We start from the raw sequence: 22,501 nt of genomic DNA on the forward strand, positions 1-22,501 counted from the left end.
TTTGCAGATGGCACCTCTTTGTCTGAACGTTGTCGGTTGTCGGTACCTATTTACTGGACACACATCTTCTCTGGAACAAATGTTAGAACTCGGGGAATGATAGAGTGCAGTTTATTCATTATATTTTGTGTTAATTTATTCAATCGCCTATTAAGCTCCTGACATTCAATACTAATATTTATTTTGTTTTATTTTTTTCTTATTTCAGATCACAATGGATGAAAATACAAATCATTGAACCAAAACACCCATACGCCAATTGACTCACGAACGCCGCTATGAGTGATACCCAGTGGATAGAAATAAGATTGTAGTGCAAAATTTATCCGTTTGGATATCATTTTAATTGTGAAGAAATGTGAGGGCTTTGTTTTCTTCACTTTTAAAATGATATTGGTCGTGTTTTCTAACCCTTTTGTCCCACCATGAGCTCACCAGAGCATGATTTTTTAACGTTATGCCGGTTTTCTCTCCAACCTCTCCAGCAGCAAAACGACGCACCAGACACACTGCAAATGAAGAACCAACTAGAGAACGGTGCAAGTGAACCGGACGAAAACGTTAGCATTTTATTAGGAAATCGCTAAAGAAGAAGTTCGTAACAGTTTTCGTTTCGTTTGTTTTTGTTTTTGTTCACTTCCAAACGAAGAACAAACGCCGAGAGAAGGGATTAGAACAAGAGATTGTATTTCCTTGTGGCTGCCAGTCTTATTATTCTCTCTCTCTCTCTATCTCTGTCTATACATATATATCTCTCTCTCTTCCCTTAAGTTATATTTGTAAGTAAGGCGCCACTATTCTCCTTTCGGGGACTAAATTATCACATTAAAAGAAAAGAATGAAAATTTATCCGGGCTCTGGCCGTTAACGAAGCTATGTTAAGAACACAGTATCGCGCCACAATCCTATCGTGATCCCGCGCGGGTCCAGAAGTGACGAGTAAGGGACCGAAAAGCGCACCCTTCTCCGCTCCTTCATGCAAACGGCAAGAAAACGTACCCTCAGACGCACACTCACAACACTTGCTGGAAAGTAAGAGTAAACACAGCTGGAAAAACGGAACAAGCAAGCAAAGTCGTGTGAGGAAACGCGTGAAAACGTCCCGGTTAAGAGGGCAGCAACATCCTTTGGAAGGTGGCGCGAACGTAACGTTTAGAGTTAAAAGTGTGTACAGTCCGAAGGGAAACCGAGAGGGAGAGAACGGAATCTTAACTTTGCAAGAAGAACACACACAAACGGTATATATGACAAACAACAGTGCGTCTAATCATACAACGATAGAGCCAAGGGTCCACCGGTTTATTTTTTATATAAGAAATTAAAATGTAAGTATCAAATCTCTATACATATTAATACGGGCGTGAAAGGCTCAAAAATATTTTGTTTGCAAAGTCAGAGTCGGCTAGCATATGACACATTTATGGTACGATTGCTTCGAACCGTTTTGCTTAGGTGTTTGCACTCTTTTGGAATGTAGGACTTCAATTCTTCGCGATTTATTTCTATTATTTAAATTCCTTTAACCTACGGGTATTCACTGATCGTATGACGCCGTATGATCATGAAGGTATGCTATTTTTAGCGGTGCATAGCGATCCGGTGTTACATTTATTAAACGGCTTTTGTAACGGCAATTGAATGCCAAGGAAAGAGGTGAGCCATCAGTCCATGCACAGGCCACGCACGAATTTGCGAATGCCAGAAATAGAATCGAATCGGTAATGACGTTTTGTTGCTTTTCTGTTCACCTTTCGTTCACCTTTTCCCTTGCTCCCCGGCTCTGACTCGTAAACAACGTAGCCTTGGAAGCTGCTCTTAAGATGTGTCACCGCCTACTAGGTTAATGTAAACTAAATTCCATCGTTCACTTATGGCTTACAGGGATGCCTACTATCGATACGATCCCACTGCCCCGCGGGGCATGGGTCCACCGGGCGGCCAGGCTGGAGGTCCGTACGCGCGGCATCGAGCCCCACACCCGATGCAGCAGCAGCAGCCTCCGCCCCAGACCCAGTATTCCTCGTACCATCAACCTGGCGCCACCGACTCGATGTACTCGATGCCGGATCACAGTGCCGCCGGGATGGCCGGTATGGGGGACGTGTGGGGGGCGCAGCCGCCACCACCACCGCAAGCGAACCCGTATGCGTCGCCCATGGGCTACGGTCTCCCACAAGGACCGCCCCAAGGTCCGGCGCAGCGTCAGACTCCAGCAGGGTAAGCATTATGAGAAATGGTGCGAGACAAAACTGTACAATCCATCCACAACGTTGTTTAGTTTACTACTTGCTTTAAAGTCATTTTTTTCTTAAAAAGAGACATTTACATTTCATTTTTGCTTTTATTAAAAAACCTAATTTTTTATTGTTTGTAATTTTCAAAAACGTTCTCAATGAATCTGGATGGACTGTGCAAGAAGGGGTTTGATTATGCCAGCATTACGTTAACATCTTGTGTCTTTTATCTTCTATGAACAGTTATCGACAGCACATGGGAGGTTATCCGCAGCAGGACCCACAAAAGCTGCAATACCCAACGCAGCAGTCGATGATGGGTGGCATGATGCCACCTCAGCAGGGTTACGGATCGCTCGGTCAACCGCAGCAGCAGCAACAGCAGCCTCCGCAGCAGCAGCAGCAACCCCAGCAGCAGCAACAGCAGCAGCAGGCTCAGCAGCAGCAGCGAGTTTCGCAGCACTACCCGCAGCCGGGGCACTCCATGTATCCGGGAGCTCCGTCGGCGGCGCAGTCTGCGTACGGTGCGTACGGGCCGGCGGCGGCCGCCATGCAACAGCATGCGGCACGGTCGGCCCAGCACGTGTACAATCAGCACCAGCTGGATCCGAGCGGGGGCTATGGGCAACATCTCGTCGGTAGCGGTCAGGTTCCCACAAGCCTGCACCAGCTCGGCGCACCCCAGCAGCAACCGCCCGGTGGAGGGGGTGGAGTGGTTCCGGGAGGTTTAGCTCCGACGCATCCGTCGCAGCAGCCCTCCCATCTGCCCCCGCAGTCCCAGCAGCAACAACAGCAGCAACAGCAGCAGCAGCAGCTGCACCAGACTCATAGTGGTGGAGGCCAACCGCAGCAGCATCCACATCCCGTACTGGGAGGCATGGGTGGGCCGCAGTCATCGCAGCAGCAGGGAGGACATCCGGGAATGCCGCATCACCCGGGGCCGCAACAACCCAATCCGGCCACGGCGGGTCTACACGGGCTCGGCGGGCCGCTCGGCGGTGGCCAGCAGCACCCGATGACGCACGGTTCGGCAATGCCGGGCGTTCCCGGTGGAGGAGGCGGCGGTGGTTCAGCTGGAGGGGGAGGTGGTGGCGGTGGATACGGTACCGGTGCGCCACAGCAACAGTCGTACCTGCCGAACGCCACAACCAAGCAGCAACCGACGCAGCATGGTGGCAGTCCGCAGTATCGGGCGCCCTTCCCTCAGCTGTCCCCCCAAATGTCACCTAGGCCACCGCAGATGTCACCCCATACGCAGATGTCTCCCCGTCCGGTGATGTCACCTGCAAAACCGCCCGGTCCGCCGGTGGTTACTTCGCAATCCCCGCAAGCACCGATCACATCGACTCACTCACCCCATCCAGTGCACCTTGGAGGGGCGGGATCGGGTGTGGCCGGTGGCATGCAAAGTCCTCGACCGCAAGCTGGCACGAAGCTAACGGCATCCAGTGCGGGTGGTAGCGTCGTCAGTGGACCCGGAGGTGGTGTAAATACGACCTTGCAAGCGCTGGAGCAGATGGTGATGCCACCCGGTGCCGGCGTTGGCTCGGGAATGGAATACGCTCAGGCGGCGGCGGCGGCAGCGGCTGCAGCAGCAGCAGCCGCGTCCTACCGAGGCGGACCCCCGGGTCACCAGCAACAGATGGGCAACAATCCACTGTCACCACTCGGTCCCCGCTTACCTATGTCGCCGCAGCATCAGCAACATCCGCACCAGCAGCAACAGCAGCAGTGGCCACCGATGTCGGCCGTCCAGCAGCAGCAGCGACCGGGCAGTGGCGGCATAAATGGTAGCGCCCATCACGGTATGGGTGCCGTTCCGCCGCCCGTCGGTCACATGCCACCGATGCATTCGGCACACGCGTCCCATCTGCACCCGGGGGCGCACGGACCGCCACCGGGTGGTCCGCACGGGCAACAGCAGCAGCAGATAAGCCAGCTGAACGACATTTCCAGCCTGATTCCTCCCGTGTCGCAACCCACCATGCCTGTGATACCACCCTCGTCGGCAACGGGACCACCCGGGCCTCCGCAGCCATATGGCAGCATGGATGATAAGACGGGTGCTGGTGGTGGTGGGATCGATGTGGCCACTTCGGTCGCACAGCAGCAGCAAAATGTACATAGCCTTCACCAGCCGCATCTTTCGCAGCCATCGGCGGCCTCTCAGCCTTCGGCCCAGCAGCAGCAACCTCCTCCACAGCAAATGTCGTCCATGCAGCAGCAGCAGCAACAAATGCAGCAACAGGCCATGCTGACCCAGTTACAACCGGGAGGACATCTACCGCCGCCCACCTCACAACATCACACTCCCGGTCAGCACCAGCAGCCCTCGATGCACCACGCGACGCTCGCATCGATGCAGCCGTCCAGTGGCGGCAGCGGCGGCCTGTCGCATTCGATCTCGCAGCAGCTCCACTCGCCGTCATTTAATGACGAGATGCTGATGTCGCCAAGCGGCCCCAATCAGCATCTGCAGAGTGTGAACAACCTTTCGCAGCAGCAATCTCAGCAACAACAGCAACAATTGCACCAGCCAAAACAAGCCCAGCAGCAGCAGCAGCAGCAGCAGGGACAGGGTTTGATTCCACCACCAGGTTCGCAGATGAATGATCTTCCTTCGCTGCACAGCGGTAGCTCCGTTGGGCCGCTAGTAGACCATCAGCAGCAGCATCCACACCAACAGCAGCACCAGCAGCAGCAACAACAGGGCGTCGTGGAACTGCCGCCAATTTCGTCCATTACGGACCAACAACAGCAGCATCATATGCACCACCACATGCATCATCATCATCAGCATCAACAGCAGCAGCAGCAGCAACAACAGCAGCAGCAACACCATCACCATCACCACCATCAACAACAACAGCAGCATCAACTGCAATCCCCGTCGCAGCATCTCCAATCAGCAGGTGGAATGGTGGAACCAGTTTCCGAGCAAGCACAGCACCATCACTCACAGCATCAGCAGATGCAACATCATCAGCAGCAACATCATCAACAGCAACAACAGCAACATCATCAACAGCAGCAGTTGCAACAACAGAAGCAACAGCACCATCAACAACAACACCGGAATCAGCAGCAACAGCAGCAGCAACAGCAGCAACAGCAGCAACAGCAACAGCAGCAACAGCAGCAACAAGTTCCAGTGCCACCGACTTCCGATTTCAGTCTAATCGATAGTTTGGCTTCGAGCAATGCAAATGAGGCTCCGTCTAGCATGGGACAAACAATGGTACCAAGCGCAGGTCCGGTGTATGGTCATGATTCGCTGACCCCGTTGTCCGCGACTGGTGTCGATGTTAGCAGCGACCAACGTCAGCAGCAGCAACATCAGCAGCAGCAGCAACAGCAGCAACAACAACAGCAGCAGCACCAGCAGCAGCAGCCTCAGCAACAACAGCATGTCCTTTCTGCCGAGCAGACAACGACTGGAAGTAGCAGCAGTAACGAGGAATCTCGTGACAGCATCGTGCCTGCACCGGCCGAATCGAACACGGACGAGTCGAAATCGTCCAACTCGCTCATGTCGGGCACAGACTTCGAGGCACTCCATCATCAACATCAGCAGCAGCAACAACACCACCAGCACTCAACTGGCACAGGAATGCTACAGCTCGGGCAGGATAATCTCGTCGACGAAGCGATGAAGGATGCCACCTCGGTGAGCCTTGGCGATCAGTCACTGTTGGATGCGAAGCAGGCGGGTGAGGATACACTCGGAGGCTATCACTCCGATGGAAGTGGTCTTATGCAGACTGGGAACAGTCTATCCGGACCAACTGCTGCTACCGCTGTTGAATCGTCCACACTGGAGCAGCAGCAGTCACAGATGCAGTTGGATTCGATGGCAACGGAGCTAACGGACCTACAGGCGCCGGAAGTGACGACCGCCACGAAGAGTCCCGATCAAACGCTGGTGCCAACATCGACGACATCGGCGGTTAACGATAGCAGTACAATATCACCCGGTGGAGAACCAATTATTTCCACCAGCGCTGTCGCCGGACAGCCGGGCCATCCGCATGCGGCAACCTATGCCCAGGCGTTGAGTGGGCAAATGCCACAAACGATCGGTGCGACAACCGGTCCGACGGGACCGGTGGGTCTTTACGGAACAGTGATGAGCCAACAGCAGCAGCAAGGTGGAATTATTCCACCACCACCCGGAGGACAAACGGCGATGGGTGGTGGAGGAGCGGGTGACATGATGGTACCTCCACCGCCACCACCGTATCAGGCGATGTCGCACGCCCAGGAGCGGACGGCTTTGCAGCAGCAAATGCAGGAAATGTACAAGCTACCGATGGCCGACAACCAAGAGAAGATAATGCGCCTTCAGGAACGGATCGCGATACTGCAGCAGCACGAAACCACCGATGGTTGTCAAGGGCTCGGACCACAGCCATGTCTACTGCTACAATCGTCGATGCCACCTATGTACGGTGCGCCACCGTCGGCGGCAGCTGCAGCCGCGGCGGCCGCAGCGGCAGCCATGATCGATAGTCCGCAAGTGACAAGTACGACGGGCCGCGGCCGTGGTCGCACACAGTCCGCCAAACCACGCAAACCGAGGGCGAAGAAGTCGGAAAAACTGGCCCAACAGGAGGCGGCCGCAGCAGCGACTATCGTTCCAGGCCAGACGGCGTCACCAATCGCACCATTGGTTGGTGGTCCGATGAGTGGCGGTGGACTCATTACGTCCGGCGATGAAGCATCGATGCCGAATGTTATTGCTCCTGCGCTTGCCGGGGTGACGACTGGCGCTCCGATGACGACGTTACTACCCGTTTCGGAGGACTCGGTGACGGCTGGAACCGGTTTGCCGGAGGTCAGCTCGGACGGTGGTTTCCACGATCTGATGACGCTGGAAGGAAGCGGCATGGCGGGTGGTGATCTTTCGCAAGACAATTTGTCCTGCAGTGGCGGTGATCTAGACACCTCGACCGATGCTAGCGGAAAGAAGATAAAGAAACCACGTAAGCCACGCGAGCCGAAGAAACCATCCACCAAAGGTGGAGCGGCGGGTGCCGATGGCAAGGAATCGACGACGACTCCGTCGAAGAAGGAGAGCAAAAAGAAGGAGTCGAAAGATAAAAAGAAAAAGAATCGCAAGAGTGTCAACTCGAGCGATGGCGACAATTCGATGTCGATGGAAGACGAACTGGCGGACGTTGGCTCTGGCGATCAAGAGCTCTCGAAGGCGGGTACGACGATGAGCGAAAACGAGGAAAATCAATCGTTGGCCTCATTGATGAACGCGCAAAACTCGAACGATGCCAACCCGGCACCGAGTAGTGGTGGTGGTGTTGGAGAAGAAATCGCGGAAGAGAAAGAGCCCGCGGGTGGAACACAGTCGTCAACGGCCGCGGATGGTGGCGAAGCGCCGGAAACTGCAACAACATCGTCTTCCGCCATCGGCGAGGAGGAAGAAGGTGGCGCATCGGATGGTACGACGAGTGCCACGGTGGCGACGAGTGAGAACACGACGCCAGTTAGCGGGGGTGATACGAAGGACGGTATCGAGGGAGTCACCGATGGCGAGGAACAACTAAAGGACACAATTACTACTACCAGCGGTGAAGGAGGAGAGGTCAAGGCCGAGGCCGATGGTCCCACTCCAATGGACGAAGTGACAGACTTTGATGATATTCCGGTGTCGAAGATTAACAAGAGTGACTTGGCGGACCCGGATGGTAAACCGTCGGAACAAGCGGAAGGGAGTGCTACCGCTGGTGAGACGGAAACGCCCACCAAGAGTAAGAGCAAGAAGAGTAGTAAGAAAAGCAAGGAAGGTGGTGGTGAAGGAGGTGGTAGCAGCAGTAGCCGGAACCGCAGTCGCCCTAGTGGCGGAGGTTCATCTTCGCGGCGCAGCGGTGGAGGCAGTAAATCGAGTGGCGGTGGATCGAAAAGTCGTTCCCGTCGAAGCCGTATGATCGTGGAGGAGTCGGATGGCGAGGGAGACGATCTATTGAGCACACCGCCACCCTCACCGCCCCCAGACATGGAAGCGGATAGTTCGAAGCGTCGTTCGGCAAGAAACACACAGCGAAAGAAGTACGTGGATGACGTAATGCTTCGCTTCTCCGACGACGAGTCCGGCCTTATCTCGCCATCATCAGGCTCGGGCAGGAAGGACCGGCGATCGGATGGAGCGGGGGCGGCGGAGCGAAAGGATACTACCGACGGTGCAATCGGTGTCGCGGCCGGTGAAGTTGCAGGTGGTGCTGTTGGTGAACCCGGCACTGTTGCACCGGATGGTTCCGTAGTCCCTGGCGTTGCTGGAGTGGATGCCGCCGGTGTGTCGCTCGGAACGCCAGTTGAAGGAGAAGAAAGCAAAGTGTCCACCACGGAGGCTGTGAAGGGTGCAGTAGGTGACTTGGATGCAGATGGAAATCTGTTAGACAACGCGAACAAGCCGAATGCAAATTACGTTTACGTTAACACGGCGGAGGAAGATTCTATGGTAAGTTAATAATAGTAGGCCATTTTTTAAATAACTTTCGACAGTTAGTTTATTAGTTGGTAATGGAGGTATAATTTGCTTAAAGTCAGAGACTTGCAAAAGTCAGAGAAAATATTATCCTGTACGAAATGTCCACGATCGTCAAAAATGTGTCGCAGTTGTTTTAACAACATCACTCGGATTGGAAGTGAAAAATATCTTTGAACAAACATACATTTACTTTGCTTTGCTGTGACGTGGTACGGAACGTGTTATGAATCATGCAATTCATTGATCTCAAATCTAAGTGTTCATATATTTGTCCATTGAGTTCTGGAACTTATTTCGCTGCATGAATTTGTGAAATCAACTACCGGTAATAACAAAACTTTTCTCATATCTTCAACTGTAGGTTGTGCAATTTGTGCTCGCCGTGCGCAGGGGTAGACGAGAGCTCAAGCCAGACCCGCCGCCACCTCCTCCGAAGGAGAAAACTCCGGAACCTGCTGAATCCACGGGCGAGGTAAAAACTGAACCTAAAGAGGGAGATGAAACTACAACCGCAGCCGGTGCTACTGAAGAGGGCGCTGTAAAAGTTGAACCTGAAGAGAAGCCGGTCGTTGACGGAGTGGCAGAAGATAAGAAGAGCGAAGACGACAAAACTGCCAACGATCAGGTGGTAAAGACGGATGAAACTGTAGCGCCAAAACCGGCTGAGGAAAACAATGGCGAGAAGAAGTGTACGGACGAGGAAAAGGAAACGCCCGTTGAAACCGCTGCTGAGAAGGATGCGTGTTCCGAGGAAAAAATGGAAACGGACGAGAAGGCCGACTTGCCTTTGAAGGATGATGCGGAAAAGACGCAATCGGAGGACACAGCAACGGAGAAAGTCGTTGGCGCTGCCGTTGCGTCAACCGAACCAGCTACGGAAAAAATGGAAACTGATGAGGAAAAGGCTTCGTCAGCTACTAACTCCACTGCTGAAAAGACCGATGAAAAATCGAGTGTTGAAGAACCTAAGCAGGCCACCGATGTTGATGACAGCAAGAAGAAGGACGGCGAAGAGGAAGCGGGCAAGGAAAAGGAGTCCGACTCCGCAGCGTCCGAAAAGATGGAGGTCGATGAAGCGGCGGAAGATTCTAAAGTGAAGGACGCTCAAAAACAGTCCGATGCAGAAACGGCCGTGAAGAGTGAAGTCGCTTGCACCGAGGATAGTGGTGAAAAGAAGGTGTGTGATGAAGAAATAGCTGCTGAAGGAAGTAAAGAGGTGAAAAAGGAAGAACAGGATGCGGTCGAAGAAGAAGAAAAGAAACCGGAACCGGTGTATATCGATGTAGAAGAGTACTTTGTAAAGTATCGCAACTTTTCCTACCTTCACTGCGATTGGCGCACGGAGGACGAGTTGCTGAAGGGCGACAAGCGGGTCGGTAATAAGATCAAGCGGTTCCTCATGAAGCAACAGCAACAACTAAACATTTTCGAGAGTCTGGACGAGGAGCCATTCAATCCCGATTTTGTCGAAGTCGACCGGGTGCTGGACGTGTCGGAGCTCGTCGACGATGAGGGCAAGACGGTGAAACACTATTTCGTGAAGTGGAAGTCTTTGCCATACGAGGACAGTACCTGGGAGTTGGAGGATGACGTGGACCAGCCAAAAATCGAGCAGTACTATCGATTTAACAAGATACCCCCGAAGAGCGAGTGGAAGACGAAGAAAAGGCCGCATCCGGACCAATGGAAAGCGCTTACTGAGTCTCCGGTATTCAAGGGTGGTAACAAGTTGCGTCCGTACCAGTTGGAAGGTTTGAACTGGTTGCGCTACTCATGGTACAAGGGAAACAATTGCATCCTAGCGGATGAGATGGGTCTAGGAAAGACGATCCAATCGCTCACGTTTGTGAACTCGGTGTACGAGTATGGCATCCGGGGACCGTTCCTTGTCATTGCACCACTCTCGACCATTCCCAATTGGCAGCGTGAGTTCGAAGGCTGGACCGAGATGAACGTGATCGTTTACCACGGTTCGGCGAACAGTCGCCAGATGATTCAGGACTACGAGGTACACTACCGCACCGAGACGGGTAAGCTGATCCGAGACATCACCAAGTTCAATGTGCTGATCACGACGTTCGAGATGATCGTAACCGACTACCAGGACCTTAAAAGTTTCAACTGGCGAGCGTGCGTCATCGATGAGGCACATCGACTGAAGAACCGCAACTGTAAGCTGCTCGAGGGTCTGCGGCAGCTGAACCTCGAACATCGGGTGCTCCTTTCCGGTACGCCGCTGCAGAACAACGTGAACGAGCTGTTCTCGTTGCTGAACTTCCTCGAGCCGAGTCAGTTTGCGTGCAGTGAGGATTTCTTGCGCGAGTTTGGTAGTTTGAAGACGGAAAGCGAAGTGCTGAAACTGCAGGCACTGTTGAAACCGATGATGTTGCGCCGGTTGAAGGATGATGTGGAGAAATCACTCGCCCCGAAGGAGGAAACTATCGTCGAGGTGGAGCTGACCAATATCCAAAAGAAGTACTACCGTGGTATTCTGGAACAAAACTTCTCCTTCCTCATGAAGGGCACCACGTCGGCGAACATTCCGAACCTGATGAACACGATGATGGAGCTGCGCAAGTGCTGTATTCATCCGTTCTTGCTGAACGGGGCAGAGGAACAGATTCAGTACGACTACCGGCAGCAGCACGGCGAGGATGCGGAATCGTACTATAAGAATCTGATCGTTTCGTCCGGCAAGATGGTACTGATCGACAAGCTGCTGCCGAAGTTGCGCGCTAACGGTCACCGGGTGCTGATCTTCAGCCAGATGGTTCGCTGCTTGGACATCCTGGAGGACTACCTAATGTACAAGAAGTATCCGTTCGAACGAATCGATGGGCGCATCCGGGGTAACCTGCGACAGGCTGCGATCGATCGCTACTCGAAACCCGACTCCGATCGGTTCGTGTTTCTGCTGTGCACTAAGGCGGGCGGTCTGGGCATCAACTTGACGGCGGCCGACACGGTCATCATCTATGACAGTGATTGGAACCCGCAAAACGATCTGCAGGCGCAGGCTCGCTGCCATCGTATCGGGCAGCAGAAGATGGTCAAAATCTACCGGCTGTTGTGTCGCAACACGTACGAGCGCGAAATGTTCGATAAGGCATCGCTCAAGCTCGGCCTCGACAAGGCGGTCCTGCAGAGCATGAACACGGGCCAGAACAAGGACGGCACCCAGCGGCAGCTGTCGAAGAAGGAGATCGAGGACCTGCTGAAGAAGGGCGCGTACGGTGCCGTGATGGACGACGACGCGGGCGATAAGTTCTGCGAGGAGGACATCGATTCGATCCTGCTGCGTCGTACGCAGATCATCACGATGGAGAGCGAGAAAGGTTCGACTTTCTCGAAGGCGTCGTTCGCGGCGTCCGCCAACCGGAGCGACATAAACATCGACGATCCGGACTTCTGGAACAAGTGGGCCAAGAAGGCGGAGATCGATCCGACCGCGTGCGAAAAGGACGAAACGGAAGATCTGGTGATTGCGGAACCGCGCCGTCGAACGCAGATCAAACGCTACGGGCACGACGACGGTGTGATGGACATTTCGGACGAGTCGTCCGGTGAGCAAGGCAGCGATGGCGAAGAAGGCGGCGGACTGAAGACGCGCAGCAAGCGAACTCGTGGCGCGAAAGAGCGCAAGAAACTGCAGCAGCAAATGCAACACGATGACTACGTACCGCGTGACCGTGAGACACTGGCGGTGCTTGGTGCGGACGAGGTCTCGTACGGCAACTGGGCGCGGTCGGAGTGTTTCAAAGTGGAGAAAGGACTTCTTTCGCACGGGTATGTACCACCAACCACAATACGACGAGAGCCGAAACCACAATACGACTAGAGCCCTTGAACATAATTTCATTGCTTTTATCTTCTCCATTTTTAGATGGGCTCGCTGGACGGAAATACTTGAACAGGGACAGTTCAAACGCGGCTGGCGTGAGCAGGACGTTGAGGATTGTGCTCGTGTGATCGTAAGTAGCCCAGAATCCATTCATTGTGTCCCCACTTTCTCGCTCAATTCATCACAATGATGATTACTATGCTAATATTGAGAAAACTTTAGGTTTTCGCTGAGTAAAACACATTATACTTCTCACTATTCACGTACTGAATGAATGTCAGCATTGGCTCCAACGATGTGCGTTTATTTATATGTCTCACTTGTTAATACATTTCGTTCGTATTTTCTTCTCTACAGCTACTCTACTGTCTGGAGCGGTATCAGGGTGACGAGAAGATCAAAAACTTCATCTGGGACCTGATAACGCCGAACGAAGGCGGTGAGCAGCGGGAAATCGCCCGCAATCACAGTGGCTTGCACAATTTGGTGCCGAGGGGACGTAACGCTAAAGGTAGATTTAAACCCCCGGAAGAGAGGTTTGTGATGGAAACAATTAACGCCTTTATTTTCGCTTTTCCTTAAAGGACGTAAATCAACCTCCGGTTCAACGTCCGCCTGTAACACACCTAAGCGGGAATCGGGAGGTAACGGTGGTGGTGGCCCAGTTACCCCAGGAGGGTCTCTCACGATCACTCAGTCACCTTCCTCCAGCGCAACGGCAGCGACGGCAACCAGCAGCACCGGCGGTGCACCGGCCAGCAGTGGTGCTGTGGCGTGTGACGCCAACGAAGATGCGTCCTCAAACTCGTCAGGTCCGAAGCCGGAAAAGTCGGCCAAATCTGGGTCCGATACGGGCGGCACCACTACCCCGGTGTCCGATCCACACCACTGGAGCAAAGACGACAAATATGATGCGGACAATCTGCTCGACATCAACTACAAGAAGCACCTGACCAGACACGCAAACAAGTGAGCACGATCAAATGTTGGCTTTCGCGATGATTCCCCTCATGATTCCGTCTACATCGATGTTTTTATCCATCGCTCCGCTTTTGCAAATAATTGGCATTGAGCATGATTTTAAGGGAAAACACCAAAGCGGAGGAGAGGATTGGAAGAATAATTTCACATAAAGCTCACCGTACCACCCCATTTACTCACCATTTATTCATTCTTTTCTTTTCCAGGGTGCTGCTGCGCGTTCGTATGTTGTACTACATCAAGCACGAGGTGCTCGGCGATTTGGTCAATCAAATCAACGAAGGTGCCAATGCCAGGTATAAAGAAATCGCCACTACCACAATTGTCTGTTGCTTACATTTTTTGATGGGCGATAGATATCACTCTCAGTTCCCCGTCCCTTTAATAATATTCATCCATCTACACTCTTCATACCTCGTCGAAGGAGATCACCTACCTATCCTGTCTAAGGTTTCCATGCGTTATTGCAACATTGAGCTGATGCTCTTGATATCTCCTATTTACCAATATTGATTTACCATGACATCGGTTCATATGGGATGATTTAGGTCACATGAATAATGCACAAATAACAAGATTAATTAACATCGCTTCATGTTCATCCCATACTATCTTTAACAGTCTGTCCAATTCTAGTATTTCTTCGCACAGTTTTACAGTTCATTTTTGCTAAATATTTAAAATCGCTCTGATGGGGACCATTCGCTCGTGCGTAAAGTTTATTGTTTGTTTTATTTTTTTTGCAACATTTTAAACCAATTGTCATTCGATGTCATGCATTGTTTATTACACACATGAAACAACTGTTTGAGGGACAAGTATATATTTGTTAGCAATAATTCACCATTACGAGACAGAAAGATATTTTTGCAATGGTTTTAATTGTTCTTTAATTTAAATGTTTCTTAAATCCCTTCTTGCTCGTGATCCGTCGTTTATATACATCCATACTAAGAGTCAATGATCGGTTGCCCATTCCATCGGATTCCTTTATTTACTTACGATGGTTATGTGTAAAAGATCCTCCATTTAAGTATCTTCTGGCAACCTGTAAGGAATTTTGATAGTATATCTTTGCAATTGTTTTGGTTTCTCTACCAATGTATGTGTGTATTTTATTTCGGATGTTTATTCCCCCTTTTACTTAATACGATATATCCACGATATTTCTTTTCTATGTACCTTTTCACACGGTTTTTTTTATAATTATTCTTCTTCATCTCTTTCTAATGTTTGTTTCACATGTCGTCCTACATGTGGTTGTCTTTATATTCTCAAGCAAAACTATTGATACTTTTTCTTTTAGTTCTTGTTTGAGTTGTGGTTTCATTGTTGAAAAGTGGTCATTTTTCTGAATCTCAGTGTTTTTATCTTCTTGTTGTTATTTATCCCTTTTTTAAACATTTGTTTGGATGGTTTACATTTTTCGAACCATTGGAAAGAGTGGTTCTCTCGGTTTTTTTGCGGGTGGGTAATTCATGTTTGCCCAACACCGAATGAATGTTGGGCATTTTTGTCTTTCTCTATATTTCACTTCTCTGTGTATGTGTGTATGTGTGCTAAGTTTTTGTGTTTAAAAAATCATCAAACATTGCAATTTACCACGTTTACAAAAGACAAAACTAACACGCGAAATTCAAATCGAAACTGAACCACTACTGAGCAAACGCAGATGGCAAACCGTGGCGTTAAAATTTTGAGGCTCCCAAAAATTCAAAGGGAAATCTTTGCTATGAGAATTAAACTACACTAAAGATCCAATAAACTCTTTATGTCCTATTACTTTAATTTCGTTTTGAAAGACTTTACCTTTTTTTGCGAATGTTTATGAATCTTTCGACGAAGGAACAAAGAATGCATCCCCGGATGCAACCCTAGATGAATCCTAGATCGGGTTTTGAATGAATCGTATTATTGTTTTGTTGAAAACCCCACACTTTCAACCTTTCGTATACATCCAGTGACGCTTTTCGTCTGCCTTACGGAATCTCCTCCCGTCCTTTACCTTCCCAATACGTTTATGAGCAAATTATTTACGTTTCTTCTTTTTTGTTACCCGCCCGCCCTACCTCACGTGCGTGTGTTTGTATGTGTGTGTACGTGGCGCGTGTTGCTCCGTTTGCTCCGTTTCCGTATACACTTGTAGCGATCTCCCAATTCGGCCACCGCCTACGCCCGATCAGCTGCCGTGCTCATGGTGGAATCCAAATTGTTGCGATCGAAGTTTGTTGGTGGGCACGTACAAACTGGGCTGCGAAAACTACCGTGCGATGCGGGCGGATCCGATGCTCTGCTTCCAGAGCCACTGCGGTCCAGGCGACGGCACCGTCGAAGAGACAGCGATTGTCAAAGAGTAAGTTTCTCGTTTGCTTTATTAATACTCCGTCTCTTTTCTCTTCTCTGTGCTGTATTGTATTTTCTTGTTTGTTTCTGTTTATCTAATATTTTCTTCTCAATCTCATCTCGTTATACTAGACACAAATGTTTGTGTTACTTTTTGAAATGTTGAATGAAACGTGCAACACAATAAATGTTTGTTCTTATTTATAACCGCAATGCATTTTTCAGCGACGATTTTGAATGTTTTTTTTTAAATTTTTGTCCAATGCTCCAAGTAAATTACATCAATAAAAATAACTCTACATTTACCTCAAATTGTTTATCGCATTTCCATTTGGCTTGCAAATGCTTTCCTTTAACATTCATACCATTTTTCCGTATGATTGTTTGTACAATTTTGTGTGTTTATCTGTGTTTTATCTTCAAATTTCTCGAACGATTCAACGATGCGTTTGCAGAAGATTCCTTATATTTAATTGGCTGTGAACTGATTCTTAAGTAGACCAACAGTCTAATATAGACAACGGTATTTACCCTTGACTTCGCGGGGGGAAATTCGATCGGTTCGATTTCTTCATTTGCCAACAAACTAGTCCCTAGGAATCATTGTACCTCAATGTCTTTCACTGTACTTCATGCTTCTTTCTGTAAACGTTCATTTCACGGATGATTAAAAAAGTAACTGGCTATAATCATTAGATAACCCCCGCACTTTTTTTAAATAACCCTCTTCCTTGTTAATTAATATAATATCAATCATTTTGGTTTTAGACCCCTGAGCAAAGCATTAACCTCGAGCATTGATTTCTCATTTCGAAACAAGTACCATCTCTACCGCAAGAAAAACCAGGGTCAAGTGGAAGGCATAAACATACTTGCACAAATTAAAAAATTTTGTGTTCATTTGCATACATTTTGCAGCAATTGTTTCGAGTAATTCGCAATTTGTTTCAATAGCATTTTGGAGCGCAATATAAAAATGTTTTGGTTTCTTTTCTTTTCCCTCCACGCAATAGGAACGATGATGATGCTAACTCCAAGCAAGGAGACAACGAAGAAGATCAAGAAGACGGTGGCCCCTCGGAGACGATCCGGGCGAGTTCCGTCGGCATCGAGTTGAAGGATGGTGAGTTAGATCTGCACGATCACGGATTCATTCATGCGTTCATTTCATCCCATTCCTTTATCAACTACCCTATCATCGTTTGTGTCTTTTCCTGCCAGATAAGTTATTTTTTGAAACAAACATAGTAAACCCAGCCGATATGAATAGGAGAGAATCGATGGAACTAGAAGATTCCTTAGTTCTGCGTGTCCAGATTCGGCTGGGTTTAGTAGATTCCTTCGTACAAGTAGTACTTTTGTTTGTAAAAATGTCCTTGTGTTACCTATTGGTGTGTGCACTGTCCTTATTAATAATTTATCTGTGAAATATTTCGTTGCACAATTTTCCGAACCGTTGGCCCGCACAAATCGCACAAACACTATATAGCGCACCTCCTCCAACCTCCACCGCAGCACAAACACACCCACACCTACCCACCATTACCTTTTCATCATCACCTCCATCACCATGTAGATAGAGCAGAGTTTTAGATGGTAGATTTGGTTTTATCCTAACAATGGCCCCCTTTTGTTGTAATAAATACTAATCTAGATGATGAAGAATCCACAGCTGGTACAACTAGCGCAGCGCCGACACCGGCCCCATCGGACCTGCTCAATCCGGATCTTGTATGGCCGACGATGCAGGATCTAAACACGCGCTTACGGCGCGTCATCACTTCCTACCAGCGCAACTATAAGAAGGAGGAGCTGAAGCAGCAACAGAAAGCCAAGGTACGTCAATCGACAATAGTAGAGTGGACAGCTTTTCCTTCAGTTGTTGTCCTCCTTTTGATCTATCATCACTTTCTTTTTGCATGCTTTTTTCTATCTGTACTATCGGTATTCATTTCTAATCATGTATTTTGCATATTATTTTGTTTTATTTGTTTCACTAAGTTCATGCATGACCAGATTATCGTTATTTTGCATAATTTACTTTAAAAAAACTGATTATTCAGACGAGAGCACACGTAGTTTGGTATTGTTCGAGATTAGTTTTTTAGTTTTTGGCAATACTCTCTCCTAGACACAACAGAATCCTGTATCGTATGCTCCATTGATTGTACTAGTGTGCACTACAGTTAGCAAAAGAATTTGTTCGTTGTTGTACTTCTTTTAATTAGGGTAATTAACTCATCAGCATATTAATATAAAAATGACTTACAAACACGTTTGTAATGTCTTTTACGTTACGTATATGTATTGCAATTTTTTATTATCAACAAATTCAAGTCCTCTAAGGTTTCATTAAAAATTCGCAAAGGGATCACAACATAAATCCTCATTTTCTTCGGTGCCCTATCTTATGTTCCACATTCATTCATGATATTTAAATTACATTTATGATGATTTTCTCTCACAACAATTCTTTATGCATCAATTTTCGTCCGCTCGCCATTTTGTGTGTGTTGCTTTTACTCATTACTTATCCCTTATTTAACTTTCATACTCTTTTCATTTTATTTTAACAAAACATTCTTTTAATAACGATCTTACCGAAAATGCTTTCTGATCAAATTTTGTTAATGAATCGATTCTATTCCTCCGACTGTTCCCTTTTCTCCCTTGAATACCGAAATTTGCCAACAACATCGGAATTGCTACCGTGCAATGCTACTGATTTCTCTTCGATCATCGTCCGTTGGATTTGTTTGTTACTGTGTGTATGTGTGTGTGTATGGTTCAACAACGATTATGTGTAGCTACAGACGATTATCCCACCGGCTGGCACTCCGACCTTATCCGGCCAATCATCGTCGTCGCCTTCAACTCCATCGACAACTCCCGGCCCAATGATTGCCACTCCACCTCAGCAGCAGCAACAACAGCAGCAGCAACAGCAGCAGCAGGGATCTGCACAGATTGTCGGTCCTGGAGGCTCGCAAATGGTGGTTGGCATGAATCATCCCTCTGTCGGAGGGGGTGCAGTCGTAAGTGGTGGCACGAGTGGTACGTACGGCACAAGCGGTGTCGTTTTGCCCGGTGTTGGTCCACAAGGTAAGGGCGTCGGATCACAGCAGCAACCGCAACCATCAACCAGCGGTACGGGAGCTGGAAGCGGAGGGTTACAGGCACCGACGACCGGCATGCCAACGGCGGCAGATTTCAGCCTAATGCTCAGCCTAGGCCTCGGTCTGAACCCGGCCGATCCAAATCAGCTGGCAAACATAGATCTACAGAAGCTAGCAATGTATTTGGTTAGTATTATGTGCATTTCTGATCCCGAATATCACTTCTGTTTAACTATTTCCGCTATTTTTCTTCCTTATGGAGCATGGTTTTTCGGTTCACGAAAAAGGAATCAAAGATATACAAATAGGAAATAGTGCCCGGGGGTCATAATTTCAGGGATAAAAAAGGCGAATATTTTTTTTTATAACGGTTCAATTAAAACTGTTTTCTGAGAGACATTATACTTTTTATTAGTAAGTTTGAGCGGTTGTGGGAAGTATTTTTGTTTGTAAGACATTTTGTTTTTAGTCAGTATATTTTGTGTAGGATTTCGCAAACCGTGGATTTGTTGCATAGGTAGTCATATAGGATTTTTTTGTGTTACGTTTCATTTCTCTTGTGTAATTTGTCGATTATTTTTTTGAGGAGTTTCTGCGTTAGATTATTACTTTTGTTATACGGAGCACTAGAAGCATTAACTCGTCAATAGCGAGCGAGTATTCGATGGACGTAAATTTGATCCGTTCTTTTCTTCGTATCTGTAGAAAATGGAGCGGCGCGAAAAGAACGAACAAGTCATGCGCGAACGCGAACGAGTCCGTTTGGAACAGATTCCAAAGAAGTGGACGAGACGCGAAGAGAATGAGTTTATTCGCGTCCTCACGGGATATGGCATCGATTTGCAGCCCAATACCACCGTTCCCACGCCCGATTGGAGTCGGTATGTAAAGCAATGGATATAATTTCTTGGATGACGTGTGGTTTGCTAATGGAAAATTGTATTTAAATTTCTTCCCACAGTTTCAAAGTGTTCGCCAAGCTGGACAAAAAGACGGACGAAAATCTGAGCGACTTCTACAAAGTGTTCATCGCGATGTGCAAACGGCAGGCCGGCGTAAAACTGACCGAGGAGGAGAAGGGGCTCGACGGTTTGGTAGATGACGTTACCGAAGACCACGCTAAGCTCATCCTCGACCGGCTGGAGCTGCTGTCGAAGGCGCGCCAGATCGTAAAGCATCCGAAGCTGGAAGAAAACATCCGGTTGTGCGAGAATAATCTCGATACACCCGATTGGTGGATTCCGGGTCGGCACGATCGTGAGCTGCTGAGGGCGGTGCTAAAGTACGGTATCTATCGCTCGGAGCAGCTAATTCTAGCCGATCCTGAGTTTCCGTTCTTCGAATCTGCCAAGAAGTATCTGCAGCAGCTCGAGATGCAGATTCAGCTGCAAAATCAGCAGCTGCTGAAAATGCAGGCGGAAGCGGCGGCTAAAGCGGAAGCGGCAGCCGCCTCGAAGAAGGCTTCGTCTCCAGAGAAGTCGTCGACCACCTCCACCACTACCACCGTTCCGGATTTAGCTGTGAAGAAAGAAAAAGAACCAGCGACGGCTGTGGTGGCAATAGCAGTAGACGGATCGCCGGAAAAGGAAGCTAGTGAAGCTATTGCGAAGGTTGAAGTTGTTGCTCCTGCATCACCGGTGAAACAAGAGGTTACTGAAAACACCACCGACACAACGATGGAAGTATCGGAGGGCGAAAAGGCTGCAGTTACCGCCACTTCAAGTCCCGAAAAGAAGGATACCCCAGAGAGCGGCCCGGAAAGTCCCAAGAAATCTGTTTCTGAAGACGGTGGTGCTACCGAAACTTCTGTTCCAGTTGAGGTGGTGGATGCCAAATTGCTGGAGGACAAGGAATCGTCCGAGAAGGATGATACCGCCGAAAAAGAATCATCTGAAAACGTTGCGGACGATAAAGCAGCCTCTGAGAAACTGTCCGCCGAAGAGTCGTCGTCCATGGTGGTAGAGCTAACGAAAGAGTCGACGATTACTTCACCGGTCTCTGCCGCCGCCGTCGATGAATCCAAGGCCGAAGACACAATGACAGTCGATAATAAAGAGGAGGATCATCCTGTTGTACCCGAGAAGGTTGTCGATGAAGCATCCGCCGAGAAGCTGGACACCGTTGAGAACACAACAATGGAATCCAAGTCGACCGAACCGGAATTAGCGCCGACGACCGCACCAGCAGAGAACGGAAGCGAAAAGCAACCGGAAGCAGGCGAAGAGGAGAAAATGAGTGTGGATCCACCAGCGGCTGATGAAGTGAACGACAAATCAGAGGCGATAGCAGCAGAACCAGAAACTAAAACATCGGAGGCCGTTGTCGAAAAATGTCACGATCAGCTGATGGCCGAAGAGAAGGATGGCAAAACTACTCCGGAAGTCGTCGACGAGAAAGAGAAAGTCGATGAAAAGATGGACACAACCTCCTCCGATGTGGTCGAGGAGAAAGCGACCGAAAGTGTTGCTGTTGATGCAGTACCGGAAAAGAAAGATGCAATGGAAGTCGATGAGTTGCCGGTAGCGGAAAAGGAAGAAGCAAAGACTGAGCAGTTGGAGAAGGAACCTGAAAAGGACGTTGTTCAACCAATGAAGGAGGATGCTCCTGTCGAAACTTCTCCAATCGGTGAAGAACGCAAATCGGAAGATGAGCAGAAGACCGATGAACTCATCACAATCGCTTCAGGTTCGCCGAAAAAGAGTACTAACGATGTCGCAGAGGGTAAACAATCCGGGGAAACTAAGGACAATGAAGATAAACCTTCAACTGCTGTGCAGGAAGAAAATGGTGGCGAGGCAAAATCTGCCGTTACCGAAAATGCCGAGGATCAGAAGGCAAAGGCTATCGATGAATCGGAGAAAATGGAAGAAGACGCATCTCCGAAGGTAGACGAACCTGCTGCTCCAAAGGCTACTTCGCCAGAAGCAGCTCCAGCGTCCCCGGCAAAGGAACTCTCTGAGTCATCGAAAGATAAGCAATCGGAACCAGAGACGGTTGAAAAGGTCACGGAAGCTGAAGACGCCGCTTCTAGCAATGCTACTGAAGCTGCTAATACTGTCAAGTCGCCAGAAAAACTGGTAGAGAAGGAAACCGAAGAGGGCACAGCATCAGCCGCCGTTCCGGAAACAGCAGCCGTGCCGATAGCTGCTGAAAAAACTAGCGACGATGCTGCAGTGGCAGCTTCGGTGACGCCAGAAAAACCGAAACAGCCGGAACGTTCCCCTTCGCCGGATGTGATTATCGTCGAAGAGAAGAAACCGGTCGAGGTGAAGCCTCCGACGGTGGCGATTGTAAATCTGACGGAGGAAGAACGTTGTTCGAAGCAGGCAGCTGAACTAAAGGCGCGTTTCCCCGACCTGGAAGTGTTCCAGCCGTTGATGAAGCTAAAGCAGCTAGACAGCAGCAGCTTCACCAAGGAAGATTTGAAGAGTATGTATTTCACCAACTGTTTTTATGTTTTCGCGTTGTGATGAAAATTAATTTGTTT

General features: G+C 49.2%; 1 protein-coding gene across 1 annotated transcript in view; it reads left to right on the top strand.

Moving 5' to 3' along the window:
- Positions 1-1,104: 1,104 nt before the first annotated feature.
- LOC131294941 (uncharacterized) overlaps positions 1,105-22,501 on the top strand; it is a 29,359-nt gene continuing 7,962 nt past the window's right edge. The window contains exons 1-15 of the mRNA XM_058322996.1: positions 1,105-1,325; positions 1,882-2,217; positions 2,478-8,703; positions 9,095-12,519; positions 12,617-12,704; positions 12,932-13,085; positions 13,159-13,252; positions 13,310-13,543; positions 13,762-13,851; positions 15,702-15,908; positions 16,912-17,021; positions 17,553-17,734; positions 18,706-19,200; positions 19,720-19,895; positions 19,976-22,443. Coding sequence (XP_058178979.1) covers positions 1,324-1,325; positions 1,882-2,217; positions 2,478-8,703; positions 9,095-12,519; positions 12,617-12,704; positions 12,932-13,085; positions 13,159-13,252; positions 13,310-13,543; positions 13,762-13,851; positions 15,702-15,908; positions 16,912-17,021; positions 17,553-17,734; positions 18,706-19,200; positions 19,720-19,895; positions 19,976-22,443 — 14,287 coding nt within the window. The 5' untranslated portion in view covers positions 1,105-1,323. The remainder of the gene's footprint in view (positions 1,326-1,881; positions 2,218-2,477; positions 8,704-9,094; positions 12,520-12,616; positions 12,705-12,931; positions 13,086-13,158; positions 13,253-13,309; positions 13,544-13,761; positions 13,852-15,701; positions 15,909-16,911; positions 17,022-17,552; positions 17,735-18,705; positions 19,201-19,719; positions 19,896-19,975; positions 22,444-22,501) is intronic.

This window comes from Anopheles ziemanni, chromosome 2, assembly GCF_943734765.1.
Source record: "Anopheles ziemanni chromosome 2, idAnoZiCoDA_A2_x.2, whole genome shotgun sequence".
Lineage (NCBI taxonomy): Eukaryota > Metazoa > Arthropoda > Insecta > Diptera > Culicidae > Anopheles > Anopheles ziemanni.